This window comes from Equus asinus, chromosome 21 (assembly GCF_041296235.1).
Source record: "Equus asinus isolate D_3611 breed Donkey chromosome 21, EquAss-T2T_v2, whole genome shotgun sequence".
Taxonomy (NCBI): domain Eukaryota; kingdom Metazoa; phylum Chordata; class Mammalia; order Perissodactyla; family Equidae; genus Equus; species Equus asinus.
In genome coordinates this window covers 54412620-54428203 of record NC_091810.1, presented here as the reverse complement: position 1 = coordinate 54428203, position 15584 = coordinate 54412620, and the positions used below count along the sequence as shown (strand labels likewise).

The following is a 15584-nucleotide window of genomic DNA, read 5'->3' as shown; positions in this document are numbered from 1 at the left end:
ACCAGCATGGAAAAAACTGCCTTTTAAACTACCGTGGGAAATCGAGATTAAGTCACATCCAGACCTTCCCAAAATATGCTACAGAGGCCCCAGACCTCACCAAAGGAAGAAGATAAAGACAGCAAAGGGTCTGCTGTCTTTGGATGAAACTCATGGACAACTCCTCCTCCAACAGTACCACAGACCATTCACTTGGCATATCACTCATACTGTGTAGTTGTATCTCCAGTAGATGTATTTAACTCTGTGTATGTGTGTGTGTGTGTGCACGTTAAATATGCATATCTTCTGAACTACGTTAAGAAGCAGAGTTCTAGAGGACAAAAATAAAAAGACAGCTTTGTCTTTCCTTAGCACCAGATTCAGTATCATATACATAGCAGCTCTAAATACTGAGTGTAATTTAATTAAGGATGAAAAGGATGAGCAATTGCCACTGTGTGTTCTACAAGCAGAACTTACAAATGTTATAAACTTACAAATATAGTCATATAATTAATGCTGAACATGAATTTATCAAAAAGGAATAATTTCCACTTTTCCTTTTTAAATAAGAAAAAGTAAAATGTCCATTTTCTTTTTTAACAGCTTAATTTCTTAATTCAACACTCATCTAAACCCTAAACTGTATGCCTCCTATGTTTAGTCACTATTCTAGGGAGTAGTCTTGTTTATTGAGAGAGAAACGTAGACATCATCCTGCTCTCATGAAGCTGACAGCGCAGAGAAGAAACATACATTACATAAACAAACCTACAAGTAACTCAAGTAAGTTCAAGGCTTCTAAGTGGGATAAATGCCATGAAGGAGAATACTAGGCTTCATGAGATTAACAGAAGAGATCTAGCTGACATGCAGGGATCAGAAAGCCTCAGTGATATCTGAGCCTTAAGGAATAAAAATCTGTTAGGCAGGCCCAAAGAGAGGACTTTGTATGTGCAAAGGTCCTATGCTGAAGGAAAAAAAAAAAAGGTTAATGAGAAAGTGAAGACTTCTGCTTCCAGAGAGATGGAATAGAAGCACTTTCTACCACTCCTCCTGCTGAGTACAACTAAAACCATGGGCGTTACATGTAAAATAAACATAAGGAGAGCCTGAAAGGTAGAAAGAAGAAGGCAGACTGACAAGGGACCCCTAGGACCTATGGAATAACATGGCAGTGAGTTCCCAGAGTTTTCTCTTTACCTCATATATCCCAGACTAAGTGCTGAGGAAGCTGGCAACCCAGAAATGCCAATAGGCACAGACGAAAGAAAAAGCCCCAAGAAAAACCTGCTCTAGAAGCCAAAGGGGCAGTGTAGCTACACAGAAAACTTTTAGGCACTAACCACTCTACTCCAGCCAAACACCACAGAAATACTGGTGCCCCACCCTACCCAGGCCAGCAAATTCCTGGAAGAGAGCCTAGACTTATACACTTGCCAGCCTATAACAATGGATCTGACCCCAGCAAAGAAGGCCAAGTATGGAGCCCAATCTTCTTTTCCGACTGAAGGGTAAGAAGCACCCCTGTACCATGTCAGTGGAGACAACATGGAGAACCTCGACTCCCACCCCTACCAGGCAGTACCAAGGTTCCCTTTCTACTCTCCACTACTGGAGAGTCAAGACTTTCACCATCACCCAGCAGTGAGGAGGTCATCCTCCACTGTAGTGTCAGTGGAGGCCATGTGGGAAGCAGTAATAAGGTATGTATACCCCTCCCAGCAAGAGTGGAGGCCTAGTGGGGAGGCAGAACTCTCATCTCTGTCCAGCAGTAACTACGACCCCCCTCAAGTGACAATGGAATTCAAGTTGGGAACCTGGACTTCTACCAATAACTAGGTTAACAAGGTGACACACCCTACCCCGTACCCTCACACCAGAGTGGTGTCAGAGGAGGCCTGCTAAAACATGAGATTTAGATAAGATCCAGAGTCCCATAACATAATATGCAACATGTCCAACTTACAATTAAAAATCGCTCATCGTAACAAGAACCAGAAAATCTCAACTTGACTGAAAAGATATAATCAATAGACACCAGCACTGAAAGAAGTCAAATGTTGGAATTATCTGAAAAGGATTTTAAAGCAGTGATGTTATGTACTGAATATTTGCATCCCCCCAAAATTCATATGTTGAAGCCCAACCCCCACTGTGATGGTATTAGGTTTAGATGAGGTTCTGAGGGTGGAGCCCCATGATGAGATTAGTGACCTTATAAAAAGAGACATCAGAGCTTCCTCTCTCTGCCATGTGAGCACACAGCAAGAAGGCAGCTGTCTGCAAGCCAGGAAAGGAACCCTCACCAAGAACCAAATCTACCAGCATTTTGATCTTGGACTTCCCAGAATTTAGAATTGTAAAAGATAAATGTGTGTTGTTTAGGCCACCCAGTCTATGGAATTTTGTTGTAGCAGCATGAGCTAAGACAAGTCATCATAAAAATGCTTCAACAATCAATTACAAATCCTCTGGAAACAAAAGGAAAAACAGAAAATCTCAGCAAAGAAACATAAGTTATAAAAAGAAGCAAATGGAAATTATAGAACTAGAAAATGTAATAATAGAAATTTTTAAAAACTCAGTGGATACGCTCAATGGTAAAGTGGAAATGAAAGAGGGTAGAATCAATGATCTTGGGGACACATCAATAGAATTCACCCAATCTGAACAACAGAGAGCAAAGATACTGAAAAAAACCTGAACAGAGCCTTAGGGACCTGTGCAAAAATACAAAACATCTGACATTCATATCACCAGAATCCCAGATGGAAAGAAGAAAAACAGAAAGAAAGAAGAAAGAGAATATTTGAAGAAAGAATAGCTGAAAATTTTCCAAATTTGGTGAAAGAACAAACCTACACATCTAAGAAGTTGAGCACACCCTGAACAGAATGAACCCAAATAAATCCACACCAAGGACCATGATAATTAAACTTTAGGAATCTAAAGATAAAGAAAAAATTCTTGAAAGCAGCCAGAGAAAAAGGACACCTTACCTCTAGGAGAACACCAGCTTCAAGGACAGCAGATTTCTCATCGAAAACCAGGGAGACCAGAAGGAAGTACCAAAAGAAAATAACCATCTATGAATTCTATATCCAATGCAACTCTCCTTCAAGAGTGAAAGAGGGAAAACGAAGTTCTCAGATAAAGAAAAGCTAAGAGAATTTGTCACTAGCAGACCTACCCTGAAAGATTGGCTAAGGGAATATCTTCAAGCAGAAACTGCAGTCGTTTTCTAGGGCTGCCATAAAAAAGTGTCATGAACAGGATGGCTTAAAACAACAGAAATTCATTGTCTCATAGTCTGGAGACTAGAAGTCTCAGATCAAGTTGCTGGCCAGGCCATCCTCCCACTGAAACCTGTAAGAAAGAATCCTTCCTTGGTGCTTCCTAGGTTTGGGCGGTTGATGGCAGTCCTTGCGTTCCTTGGCTTGCAGCTGCAGCACTTCACTTCCACCCTCCCTCATCACACGGTGCGCTCCCGTGTGTTTCTGTGTCTCTTCTCTTCTTAGAAGGACACCAGTCATCCTGGGTTAAGAGTCTACTCTACTCCAGTACGACCTCATTTTAAATAATTACATCTGCAACAATTCCATTTCCAAATAAGCTCACATTAGGAAGTACTAGGGGCGAGGACTTCAACATGCCTTTTGAGGAGGCACAATTCAATCCATAATAGAAATTACAAAAAATATGCTTCATACTATATGATTCCATTTACATAATATTCTTGAAATGACAAAATTATAGAGATGGAGAGACGAAGAACAGATTCATGGTTGCCAGTGGTTGGCGATGATGGAGGAAGGGATGCATGTGATTTTAAATGGGTAGCAGGAGAAAGATCTTTGTGGTGGTGGAGATGTACCTTGATGGTAGTGGTGGTTAAATGAATCCATAGATATGATACAATGACAACTACACACACATTGTATCAATGTCCACCTCTTGGCTTTTATATTGTACTACAGTTATGTAAGATGTAACCATCAGGGCAAATTGGATGAAGGGTGTATGAGACACCTGTTCTAGCTTTCCAACTTCCTTTGACTTATATAGTCATGTGCCACATGATGACATTTCAGTCGACGACAGACTGCATATACGACAGTGGTCCCATAAGATTAGTACAGTATAGCCTAGGTGTGTAGTACGCCGTAACAAGTAAGAAAGTGACAATTAAAGTCACAATTATAATTTAAATTTTCTGTAGATAACTCAAGGTTTTTCCTCATAAAGATTTTTAATAGAAACTCACTTCTGTTGTGCTCTAAAGAAACAGTTTAGATAATGACAGTAAAACAGTTGTTTTAATACTATGTGAAGAGACAAAAAACTTAAGAGGAAATATAATAGACAGAACTCAGAAGCAACAACAAAGTACCCCCAGAACTTGCAGATTAAGTGAATCCATGAGTATTAGACTATCAAAATCACCCTGCAACCTTGAGGTTCGCCACCTGCAGGTTAGTTCTGTAGGTCAGGAAATCTCCCAAATTAAACGAGAAGAATCACGCCGTGGATGTCTAATTAAGACATCACCAAACACAAAAGAAAGCAATAGCCTAATCAATGGAAATATACAGGAAGATTAGGCCAGTCAGAAATCTAGAGAAAGTGAAGGCAAAATCAAGAAGTGGGCAGCGCTGCACTCATGCAGCATTGCTCAGAAGCTGGTGATGGACACCAAGATGTGGCTCATGACAGAGCCCTGCTTGGTTTGGAGGTAGGGATGGTTTTCAAGTATTCTGTGTCTTTTAAGACTATTACACTCCTCTTCCTCGGGTTCTAAATTCACCAAGACATCTTCCAATAACCAAGTCCACTTTTACTTTAACACAAACTGTTATGGTCATTGGAAAAGTTACCTTCTTATGGTAAATTAACTACTTGGCATTCTGGTCAGTCCCTTGGGAGTCTCATTAGTTTTAAGTGTAAGTCAGTCCCAAAAGCCTAATTACCTCTCGGGGTACTGGCAAAGAGAACTTCCTAGATCTGCAACGTTAAGGGCCATATCCTAATCAAGAAGGTGCACTATGAGAGTGGCCAGCTGGCCATCTTTGTCTAAGGTACCTCTGTTTTGGTCTGTCACTTCCACAGGTAATAAATCAGCCTTGCAAATGGCTCTCCAGAATCCTATTCAACTCACAAAATTCAAAACAGACCTACTTTTATCTGCCAGAGCCACTCTCTTTCCCCTCCTACTCACTGCTGTCTAAAAATCATTCCCCAAAACGCATATTCTACATATAGCATCTATTTTGAACAGATTCCTATCAAATATGCTAAAAGAGCAAATAGAGCATAGCAGAATATTTTTTAGCCACTAGCGGAAATGCACAAGTTGACAATTTCATTTCCTCTGGTCAGCCCTAAGTCCTGAGGCCGTAGGTATGTGAATCACTGCTCTACGATCCTGCTAAATTCTGTTTTAACAAATTTCCACAACTGTTCTGTTTTTAAAATATCTAAAAATGAACTCTAATCACTAGCAACAAAAAAATTCCTGCAAATTCTTCCACTTGCAATTGGTTAGTGCTTAATTTTCAAGATGTTACAGTAATCCATATTCAGAAACATGATAAACAAAAAGAAAACCTACAAACTACGACGACAGTCCACTTGCACTTTTATGTGAAATTATGAGTCTTCTCACACATTACATTTTGGAATTTTAGAGTTTTACAATGAACTTCACACGTTGAGAATAAGACAAACAGATCATTATCAAAAAGCATTTCTTAGGATTTACTTGCTTAAGAAAGTAAAAGTGACAGACCCCAGGAATAAGCTAAAAAAATATATTACATGTACAGAATTCTATTTCAAATAGGATTTATCTACTCAGCACTGGACAGGTCAGCACAATGGCTGGAAAAGTCACTTTCCTGTTTGCACCATGATGACTGTTTTCATACCTGGGCAATAACCAGCAACACAGAGGCTCAATCCTCATGTCTTCCCATGACATGAACTGCTTTGCTTTCTTACCAGTAAACTCACGTTGCTAAACTGCCAGTCACTGACAGCCAGGGCCTCACTGCTTTAGAGTAACAGAAGCATCTGACGTAGAAACTACTTAAGACAGGTTTAAATTTTCACTTACCTCCGCTGCTACTACAATCAAAATGAGGTCCACTTTTGACTCCGGAAAGAGTGCATTCACTTGTGGTGACATTCCAATCAGAGCACAGTTAGTGACCACAGATATAACACTCATTGTTTCAAAAGCCAACTGAAAAAAAAAAAAAAAGAATGTGAAATTAAAAACTGCAAGGACCACTCTCACATTTCCTCATCCCTTTTCATATTATCTAAAATCAAGGAAAAATCCTTTCCCTACTTCTAAATACTCCACGTACATTCAAAACTTTTTCTCTATAACACTATGATTTCTTTAGCTTAAAAAAGCCATACTGTTAGAAGGTTTTTAGATACTTTTGGCTTGAACATCCCAAAGCAATTGTCCTACCTTCCCAACTGGAGGCAGCCAGGGACCTGAATTTGGAAGACATCCTAGCAGAATACACTGTTCAAGGTACTCCACTCTACTTACACCTACAAGGAAGCTAAGGTAGGGCCACCAGAGAAAACGTTTTGCATTCAAAAACAGGTATGGTTTCAAAGAGAATTTATTTTGTGAAACCGTCCTTCCACTTTGACAGATGACACACCACATCTGGTTCAGCTACACCTGAGGCACCAGTTACAGTGATCCCTTTCTAGCAGCATTTATCAGTCACCTGTAGAACCTTAGAAAAACACAGATGCCAGACCCTACAGAGAGTGACTAAATAGATTCTGATCCAGGGTCTACTGAGTATGGACTGGGGAAATGTGACCATTGCTTTTTTTTTTTTTTTTTTTTTTTTTAATGTACAGCACTTGGTGATCACTACTTAACCATTAATTCTAAGAAATTACTATTAGAAATAAAAATTTTAAAAGAAGCAAAACAAAACATGATTGGATCCAAAGTTAATAAATATCTTGTCCCATGAAGAATTTCTACTATCTTATATTTTTGGAATCCTTTGTGTAATCTGATTATTTTTCCATAGTTTTCTTTACAACAAACCTACTCAGGACTTTGTTCATCTTCCCTTAAATAGCTAAAATTTCTATTTATCTATCTTTTACAATTATATTCACATAGTTCAAAAATCAAACATTCTAAGTATAAAGGAAGAGTCTCCTTGTCTTCCTTTCTCCTCTTTGCCAGCTCCTGTTCTGGCTACAAGATAATCACTATTATTAATTTCTTATATACCTTTCCAGACATTTTGTATGTAAATATAAGCAAACTCAAATATATACACCTGTCTTACTCCCTTTTCAGCATAGTACACATTGTCAGACTCCCTCATTCTTTATCCTAACTGCTTAAGTATTTCATTGCATGGATGTACCGGAATTTATTTAACCATTTCCTTATTGGTGGGCATTAATTGCTATAACAAACAATGCTACAACTAGTAACCTTGTAAACACATCATTTAACAAGTGTGGAAGTAGAACAAATTCCTGAAAGTGGAATAGCTGAGTCAAAGGTGCCATGCATTCGTAATCTGGATAGATATTACCAAGCTGCACTCCATGAGGCCGACGAGTTCACCCTCCGATCAGCAACATATGAGAGTGCCTGGCTTCCCGCACTTCTATACATTTGTAACTAAAACTTTTGGATTTTTAAATATCACTTAGAAAGAGTTATAATTTATGCACAATAAACTGCATTCATTTAAGGTATATGCTTCATTAATTTTTGATAGATGTATTCACCTGTGAAACCACCACCACAAACAAGACTCAGAATATCTCCATTTCCCCCAAAAGATTTCTCATGACGTCTTGCAATCCACCCCTCTCTTTACACCTGGCCCCAAGAAAACACTGATCTGCTTTTTTGTCACCATAAATTAAGTTTGCATTTTCCAAAATACTATATAATTGAAATCATACAGTACACAACTCTTTTGCATCTCCTTCTTTCACTCAGCATAATGATTTTGAGATTGATCCATATCATATATATCAGTAATTGATTCCCTTTTTTATTCCTTTTTATCCTTTTTAATGGATATATATTCCTTTTATATACCCATTTTATGAATATACCATAATTTTTAAATCTGTTTACCTATTGATGGCAAATTGAGTTATTTCTGGTTTTCGACTACTGTGAATAAAGTTACTATGGACATTTTCTGTGCATTCTTTGTATGGACATATTCTTCCATTTCTCCTGGATATCTAGTAGTGAAGTGCTGGGTAGCATGCTAGATATATGTTTAACTTTTTAACAAACTGCGATCTAGTTTTGTGAAGTGACTGTACCATTATACATTCTCACCAGCAATGTATGAGAGTTCCAATTACTACACATCAATGCCAACATTTGGTACCATCAATCTTCTTAATTTGGGTACATAGTCTATCTCATGCTTTTCATTTGCATTTCCCTGGTAACTAACTATAAATGTTTTCATGAGCTCATTGGCCATTTGCACGTATTCTTTGGTGAAGTATTTCTTCACATCTTTTGTCCATGTTTTTATTGGTTTAATTGTCTTAATATAGAGTTGTAGGAGTTCTTCATACAATTTGAATACAAGTCCTCTGGCAGACATATGCATCCTGAATATTTTCTTCCATTCTGTTTCTTGCCTTTTGTTCTCTTAACTTTCAAAGAGTAAACTTTTCCCCCCATTTGGAGACCTAGTTATCCCAACACTATTAGTGGACAATCACTTCCCCCACTGCACTGAGATTTCTCCCACATCATGTACTGAATTTCTGGACTTGCTGTTCTGTTCCATGGGTCTGATCGTCTATTAACGTACCAGTAATACACTAATAACTGAAGTTATAAGACAAGATGTGGTAAGGAGTGTCTCTACTCTTCTTTAGAGTTTTCCTGCTATTCTATTTCATTTACTTTTTCCTGTGAATTTGACAATACGTTTATCTAATTAAAAGAAAAACTTTAGTTGGAATAGTGCTACATTTGTAAATTAATTTGTAGGTTAATTAATTCTCAAATTTGTAAATTAAAGGAAGAGTAGTATATTTAGAATATTCAGTCTTCCTATATCAAGTAGCTATTACTGCATAACCAAAACCCCAAGCTCCGTGGCTTAAAACAACAACCATTTATTTAGCTCAGGATTCTGTAGGTGGACAATTTAGGCTGTGCTCATCCAGGCAGTTCTTCTAGTCTCAGCTGACCTTGACTGGGTTTGCTCATGCACCTGCGGTCATCTAGTTAGTAGAGTGGAGACGTCCCTGGCCTTATTATGCTAGTTTGAACTTCTAGTACTAGATTCAATAAGAGTAGTGAGAGTGGACATCCTGCATTGCTAATCTTAGAAGGAAAGCATTCAATTTTTCATCAGTAAGTATGTTCTTAGCTTTAAGGTTTATTATAGATGTTCCTTATCAAGTTGAAGTGATACCCCTCTATTCCTAACTTTTCTGGGAGTTCTGAAAATAAATAAGTGTCGGATTTTGTCCAATGCTTTATCCGTATTGATTGATATAATCATTTGATTTTTCCTCCTTAGACTATTAATAAGATAGATTACATTGATTAACTTTCTAATATTTAGCCAGTCTTGCATCCCTGGACTAAATCCCACTTATCACAGTGCATAATTCTTTTCATATATTGCTGAATTCTATCTGCTAATATTGTGTTAAGGTGTCCTGTGTATTTACTTACAAAGGATATTAGTTTACTGTTTTCTTTTTGTACTTTCTTTGGTTTTGCTATCACGCTAATATTAGCTTCGGAAAATGAACTAGGAAATAGTCCCTCCTCCTCTATTTGCTAAAAGAAATTATGTAAAATTGGTGTTAATTCCTCTTTAAAATAGAATTTGCCAGTGAAACCATTTCAGCCAGGACATTTTTGGGGGGAATTATAACTACAGATTCAATTTGCGTATAGTTATGGGGCTACTCAAATTATCTATTTCAAATTGGATGAGTTGTGGCAGTTTGTGTTTTGGGAGAAACTGGTCCGTTTAATCCAAGTTGCCAAATTTATATGTGTGGGATTATTCCTAATATTCCCTTACTGTCTTTTTGACGTCTGCAGGCCCTATAGTGATATCTGCTGTTTGATTTTCATATTGGTTATTTGTCTCTTCTTTCTATTTTAGTCTTGCTAGACATTTGTTAATTATACTGATCTTTTCAAAGCACCAACTCTTTGTTTCATTGATCTTCTCTATTATTTTTCTGTTTTAAATTTCATCGATTTGTACTCTTATCTTTAGTATTTCCTTCTCTCTACTTTTTTGCAGTTTACTTTGTTCTTTTTTCTAGCTTGTTGAGTAGGAACTTAGACTGATTTGAGATTATTCCTCTTTTCCAGGGTATGCATTTAGTGCTACAAATTACCGTCAGCACTGTTTTAACTGTGCCCCACAAATTTTGATATGCTGTATTTTCATTTTCATTCAGTTCAATGTACCTTTTGATTGCACTTAACACTTTCTCTTTGACCCATAATTATTTAGAAATGTGTTGTGCAGTTTTCAAGTGTTTGGAGATCTTCCTGTTATCTCTCTGTTATTGACTTCTAGTTTGATTCCATTCTGGTCACCGAAGATACTATGTATGATTTCAATTCTTTTAAATTTTTGAAGTTTATGTCCCAGGAGATGGTCCATTTTGTTGAATGTTCTGTAAGCACTTAAGAAGAATGTGTGTTCTACTGTTGTTGAGTAGAGCACTCTGTAACATGGATCTGATTCTGTTATTTGACGATGTTGAGTTCTTCTATATCCTTGCTGATTTTCTATCTAGTTATTCTGTCAATTTTTGAGAAAGGGATGTTAAAGCCCCTAACCATAACTGTGGATTTATCTATTTCTCCTTGCAGTTCTCTAAGTTTTTGGTTCACATATTTCAAAACTTTGTTGTTTGGTGCATACACATTAACATTACTATGTCTTCTTGGTAATGTGACCCTTTTATCATCATAGAATGTTCCACTCTGGTAATTTTCTTTGCTCAGAAGTCTACTTTGTTTGATGTTAATATAGCCACTCCTGCTTTCTTCTGGTTAATATTTCCATATATATCTTTTTCTATCCTTTTACATTCAACATGCTGATATCTTTATGTTTGAATTGAGTTTACTGTAGATAGCTTCTAGTTGGGTCATGTGTTTTAATTCACTCTGCCAATCTCTGTGTTTAATTGGTGTCTTTAGACCATTTACAGCTAATGTAGTTATTGATGTTAGGACATAAGTCTGCCATTTCTTTTTTTCCTGTTTGTTCCCTCTGTTTTCCCTTTCTATTTTCTTTTTTTTGCCATACCTTGGGTTACTTGAATTTTTTTTGAATTCCATTTTGATTTATCTATGCTTTTGAGTGTATCTTTTACATAGCCTTTTAGTGGTTGCTCTATGTATTACATTTTTATATATTACACATAATATATATTACATATATTATATACTACATTTTCATACTTTATATATTATAGTATATGTGTGTGTGTGTATATATACACACAATCATGTGCCACATAATGATGTTTTGGTCAACGACAGACCACATATATGATGGTGGTCACATGAGATTAATACCATATAGCGTAAGTGTGTAGTACCCTATAGCATCCAGGTGTGTGTAAGTACATGCTATGATGTTCCCAACGACAGTCATCTAACAATGCATTTCTCAGAACATATCCTCATCATTAAGCAACGCATGACTCTGTGTGTGTACGTATACGTATATAATCGCAGTCTATTTGTGTCATTATTTACCAGTTCTAGTGAAGTATAGGCCCTTACCTCCCTTTACCATTGCCTGTTTATAAAACAATTGTCTTAATATTTTCTCTACATATATTTATAATCATTCGTGTTATTTTTTTTTGTTTCAGCCATCAAACACAACTTTAAAGACTCAAGAGGAAAAGGAAAGGGTACTGTATTTACTCATATTTTTGCTTACCATGTTTTTTCTTCTAATGTTTCCAGATTCTTTCTTTTATCATTTCCTTAGTTGACAGAACTTCCTTCAGCCATTCTTTTAGGATAGGTGTGCTGGAAATAAATTCTCTTAGTTTTCCCTCATCTGATAATATCTTGATTTCCCCTTCATTCTTGAAGAATATTTTCTCTGAATATAGGATCTATATTGATTTTTCTTTAAGCATTCGAAAAATATTGTGCCATTTTCTTCTGGCCTCCATGATTTCTCATGAGAAACTGGCTGTCATTCTAATTGTTTTTCCCCTATATGCAAGATGTCATTTCTCTATGAGTGCTTTCAAGATTTTTTCTTTGTCTTTAGCTTTCAGATGTTTAATTATGATGTGTCTCAGCATGGATTTCTTTGGGTTTATCCTGTTTGCAGTTCACTCAACTTCTGGAATCTGTAGTTTTAGATCTCTTGCCAAATCTGAAAAGTTTTGGCCATTATCACTTTAAGTACTTTTTCAATCTCTCCCTCTTTTTCCTCTCCTTCTGAGACTCCAATGACAGAAATGTTAGATCTTTGTTATAGTCACACAGATTTCTGAGGCTATATTTACTTTTTCAGTCTATTTTCTCTCTGTTGTTTAGATCAGGTAATTTCTATTGTTCTATTTTCCAGTTCCTGATTCTTTCCTCTATCCCTTCCATTCTACTGTTGTACCCATCCACTGAGCTTTCTATTTCAGTTACTGTATTTTCCACTTCTAAAATGTCCACTTGATTCTCCTTTATATCTTCTATTTCTTTGCTCAAATTCTAATCTTTCTATTTTTTTATTTGTTTTAGGTGTCTTCACAGTTGCTTGTTGAAGCATTCTTATCATGGCTGCTTTAAAATCTTTGTCTGATATTTCTAATGTCTGTGGCATCTTGGTGGTGGCATTTACTGATTGCCTTTTTTCATTCAGTTTGATATCATCCTGGTTCTTGGTAGGATGAGTTATTTTTGACATAAATTTAGACATTTTGGGTGACATAAGACTCTAGACTTTATTTAAAGCTTATGTGTTAGTTGGTTCCTCTGACGCCACTTCAGCAGGGGAAGAAGAGACAATATCTTGTTACTGCTAGGTGGAGACAGAAGTCCAGGTTCCCCGCTTGGACACAACTGACACCCAGTGTAGGAGGTGGGGTCTTTATTATTGCTGTGCAGGGGTCAGAGTTCTGACTTCCCACTAGACCACCACTGATACTTCCTTTGCTGGGAGGGGTACAAGTGCCACATCTGTGCTCTCATGTGGCTTCCACTGTGCTGGGTGGTGGTGAAAGTCCCGACTCTCCACTGGGCTTTCTCTGAGATCACCCCAGCAGGGACTAGAAAAGGAGCCTCGTTACTGTCTTGTAGGAGTAGAAGTCCAGGTTCCCTGCGTGATCTCCACTAACACTGCAGTGGAGAGGGCCTCGTGATCATCCATTGGGTGATGTTCCAGTTACTTCCCTAGAAAATCGTCAGAATTTTACAACTGGAAGGGGTCTTAGAGATTACATTTTACCTGCCCCACTCCCCAACTTTAAACACAAGAAAAATGAGGCCCAAAGAAAGTTAATGATTGTTTGAGGTCACAGAGCTAGTTTGCAGCAGAGCAAGGATAAAATCCAGTTTTCCCAAATCTCTCTTTAGGGCTTTTATTTTAAAATCACAATGCCTCATTTTGTCATTTTTTTTTTAAAGGAATAATTTTCTCTCAAATAATTACCTGCCATACACCAATACTGGCTGAAGGTTCCGAGAATGGACGTTTGAAGACTCTGCACATTTTTAAGGCATCTGAATTAACTTCGGTGAAGTTATTTAACACAGCAAAGGCAGCTGCTAATGGGTAAACACAGGAGAAAAGGCTCACATAACCAAACTGCAGGAATAACTCCAAGTAATCATCAAAGGTGCCCTGAAGGGGTAAATCACAAGAAGAAAACAGGCATTGTTTCAATATCATGTAATAGGAATAACTTTTTATAATACTATCAAAGGCATTGGTCTCTAACTGTTCAAAAAATTTCTAAGAGTTTCTCCTAATTCTTTCTTCTCAACAACAGAATTCGTTTAAATTCAAAGGCAATTTTATATTTAAGACCCTAAAATAAGGACGAAAAATGATTTAGCTGCTCATCTCACGGTGCCAAATCACTGAATTATTACATTTTTTTTTCTAAGATAATCAATAGCAAAGCTAAAGATGTTTGTTCTTGACCAAGTAAAAAGAAATGATCCAGGGGGCCAGCCCGATGGTATAGTTCGCACACTCCACTTCAATGGCCTGGGGTTCACCAGTTTGGATCCTAGGCAGGGACCTGCACACCACTCACCAGGCCATGCTGTGGCAGCATCCCACATAGAAGAACTAGAAGGACTTACAACTAGGATATACAACTATGTCCTGGGGCTTTGGGGAGGAAAAAAAAGAGGATTGGCAACAGTTGTTAGGTCAGGGCCAATCTTCCTCACCAAAAATAAAAGAAATAATCCAACATCACTGTTAGAAATCCCTCATATCATGGGCACCCCAAAATCTCAGTCCCTGACCCTCCGTTAAAAAATTGATCATGTTGATACCAGCAAAAATGGTGGAGTAAGGACCTCCAAAAGTTCACCCCTCCATAGAAACAATTTAAAAAATAGCAAAATTTGTGAGAATCAACTTTTTCAGTACTCTGGAAATTAACCAAAGGCTTGCAGTAATTCAGGCAGCATTTAGTCAAGAAAATCAGCTCAATCTTGTGGCATTTTAATTTACTCTAGTGTCATCTCCTGCTCCCCAGCTCTGCAGCAGCCTTGAAAAATAACAGCATGCATTCCCAGTACCAGAGGGAGCAGAGTGGGGCTGGAGATCTTTGAAAGCCTCATTCTCAAAGGGAAGTCATTATCTGACCCAGCTAGTGGTACCCTGGAGGACCCCACTCAAAAGGCTTGTCTTTATTCAACTTCACTGAGTCTCTTCCAGTACTAAAGGCTTCTCCCCAGGGATGTTAGTTAAATATTTTCACATCAGTTTGCCTGAGGTGATCAGTAGCAGCTGGAACAGACAATCGACTAGCCAGGGAGCTCAAAAGGAAAAGCTGAGGAATGAGATATCCATAGGGGGTTTGAAAAGTTCCAAAATTTCTAGGAATCTAGAAGATCGGGGGCATGCATAAGATCGTGCATAAACTCAGGAAAGACCTGAGAAGGCTCTAATCTCACCTCTGGCTGACCTTGAGGCTCTGTGCCAGCAGAAAGTGAATGCTAAATCAGAATTTCAAACTTCCTGACTTAGTGTTGAAGGTGTGCCCTAACAGAGACCTAACAGACATCCGTGGAACACTCAACCCAACAGCAGCAGAGCACTAGTTCTCAAGTTCACACGGAACACTCTTCAGGATAGACGAAATGTTAGGAATAAAACAATTCTCAACAAATTTCAAAGGCTTAAAATGCATACACAGTATTTTCTCTGACTACAGTAGAATGAAACTGGAAATCAGTAAGAAAGAAAATTTGGGAAATTCACAAATACGTGGAAACTGAGCAACACACTCCTAAAAAACCAGTAAGTCAAAGAAGAAATCACAAGAAAAGCTAGAAAATACTTTGAGATGAATGAAAATGAAGACAC

At 37.6% G+C, this 15584-nt stretch overlaps 1 protein-coding gene across 10 annotated transcripts in view; it reads right to left on the bottom strand.

Annotated features, from left to right (window-relative positions):
• The window catches only part of ANO10 (anoctamin 10), a 216984-nt gene that overhangs the window by 154232 nt on the left and 47168 nt on the right, over positions 1-15584 (bottom strand). For 8 of the 10 annotated variants that reach the window (XM_070493281.1, XM_070493284.1, XM_070493283.1 and 5 more), the window contains exons 10-11: positions 13689-13880; positions 6098-6226 (exon numbers count right to left, since the gene is read on the bottom strand). In XM_070493281.1, the coding sequence (XP_070349382.1) occupies positions 6098-6226; positions 13689-13880 (321 nt within the window). Of the gene's footprint in view, positions 1-6097; positions 6227-12472; positions 13430-13688; positions 13881-15584 lie in introns of those variants that run through there. The other 2 variants (XM_070493285.1, XM_044755020.2) reach the window with 1 other exon arrangement.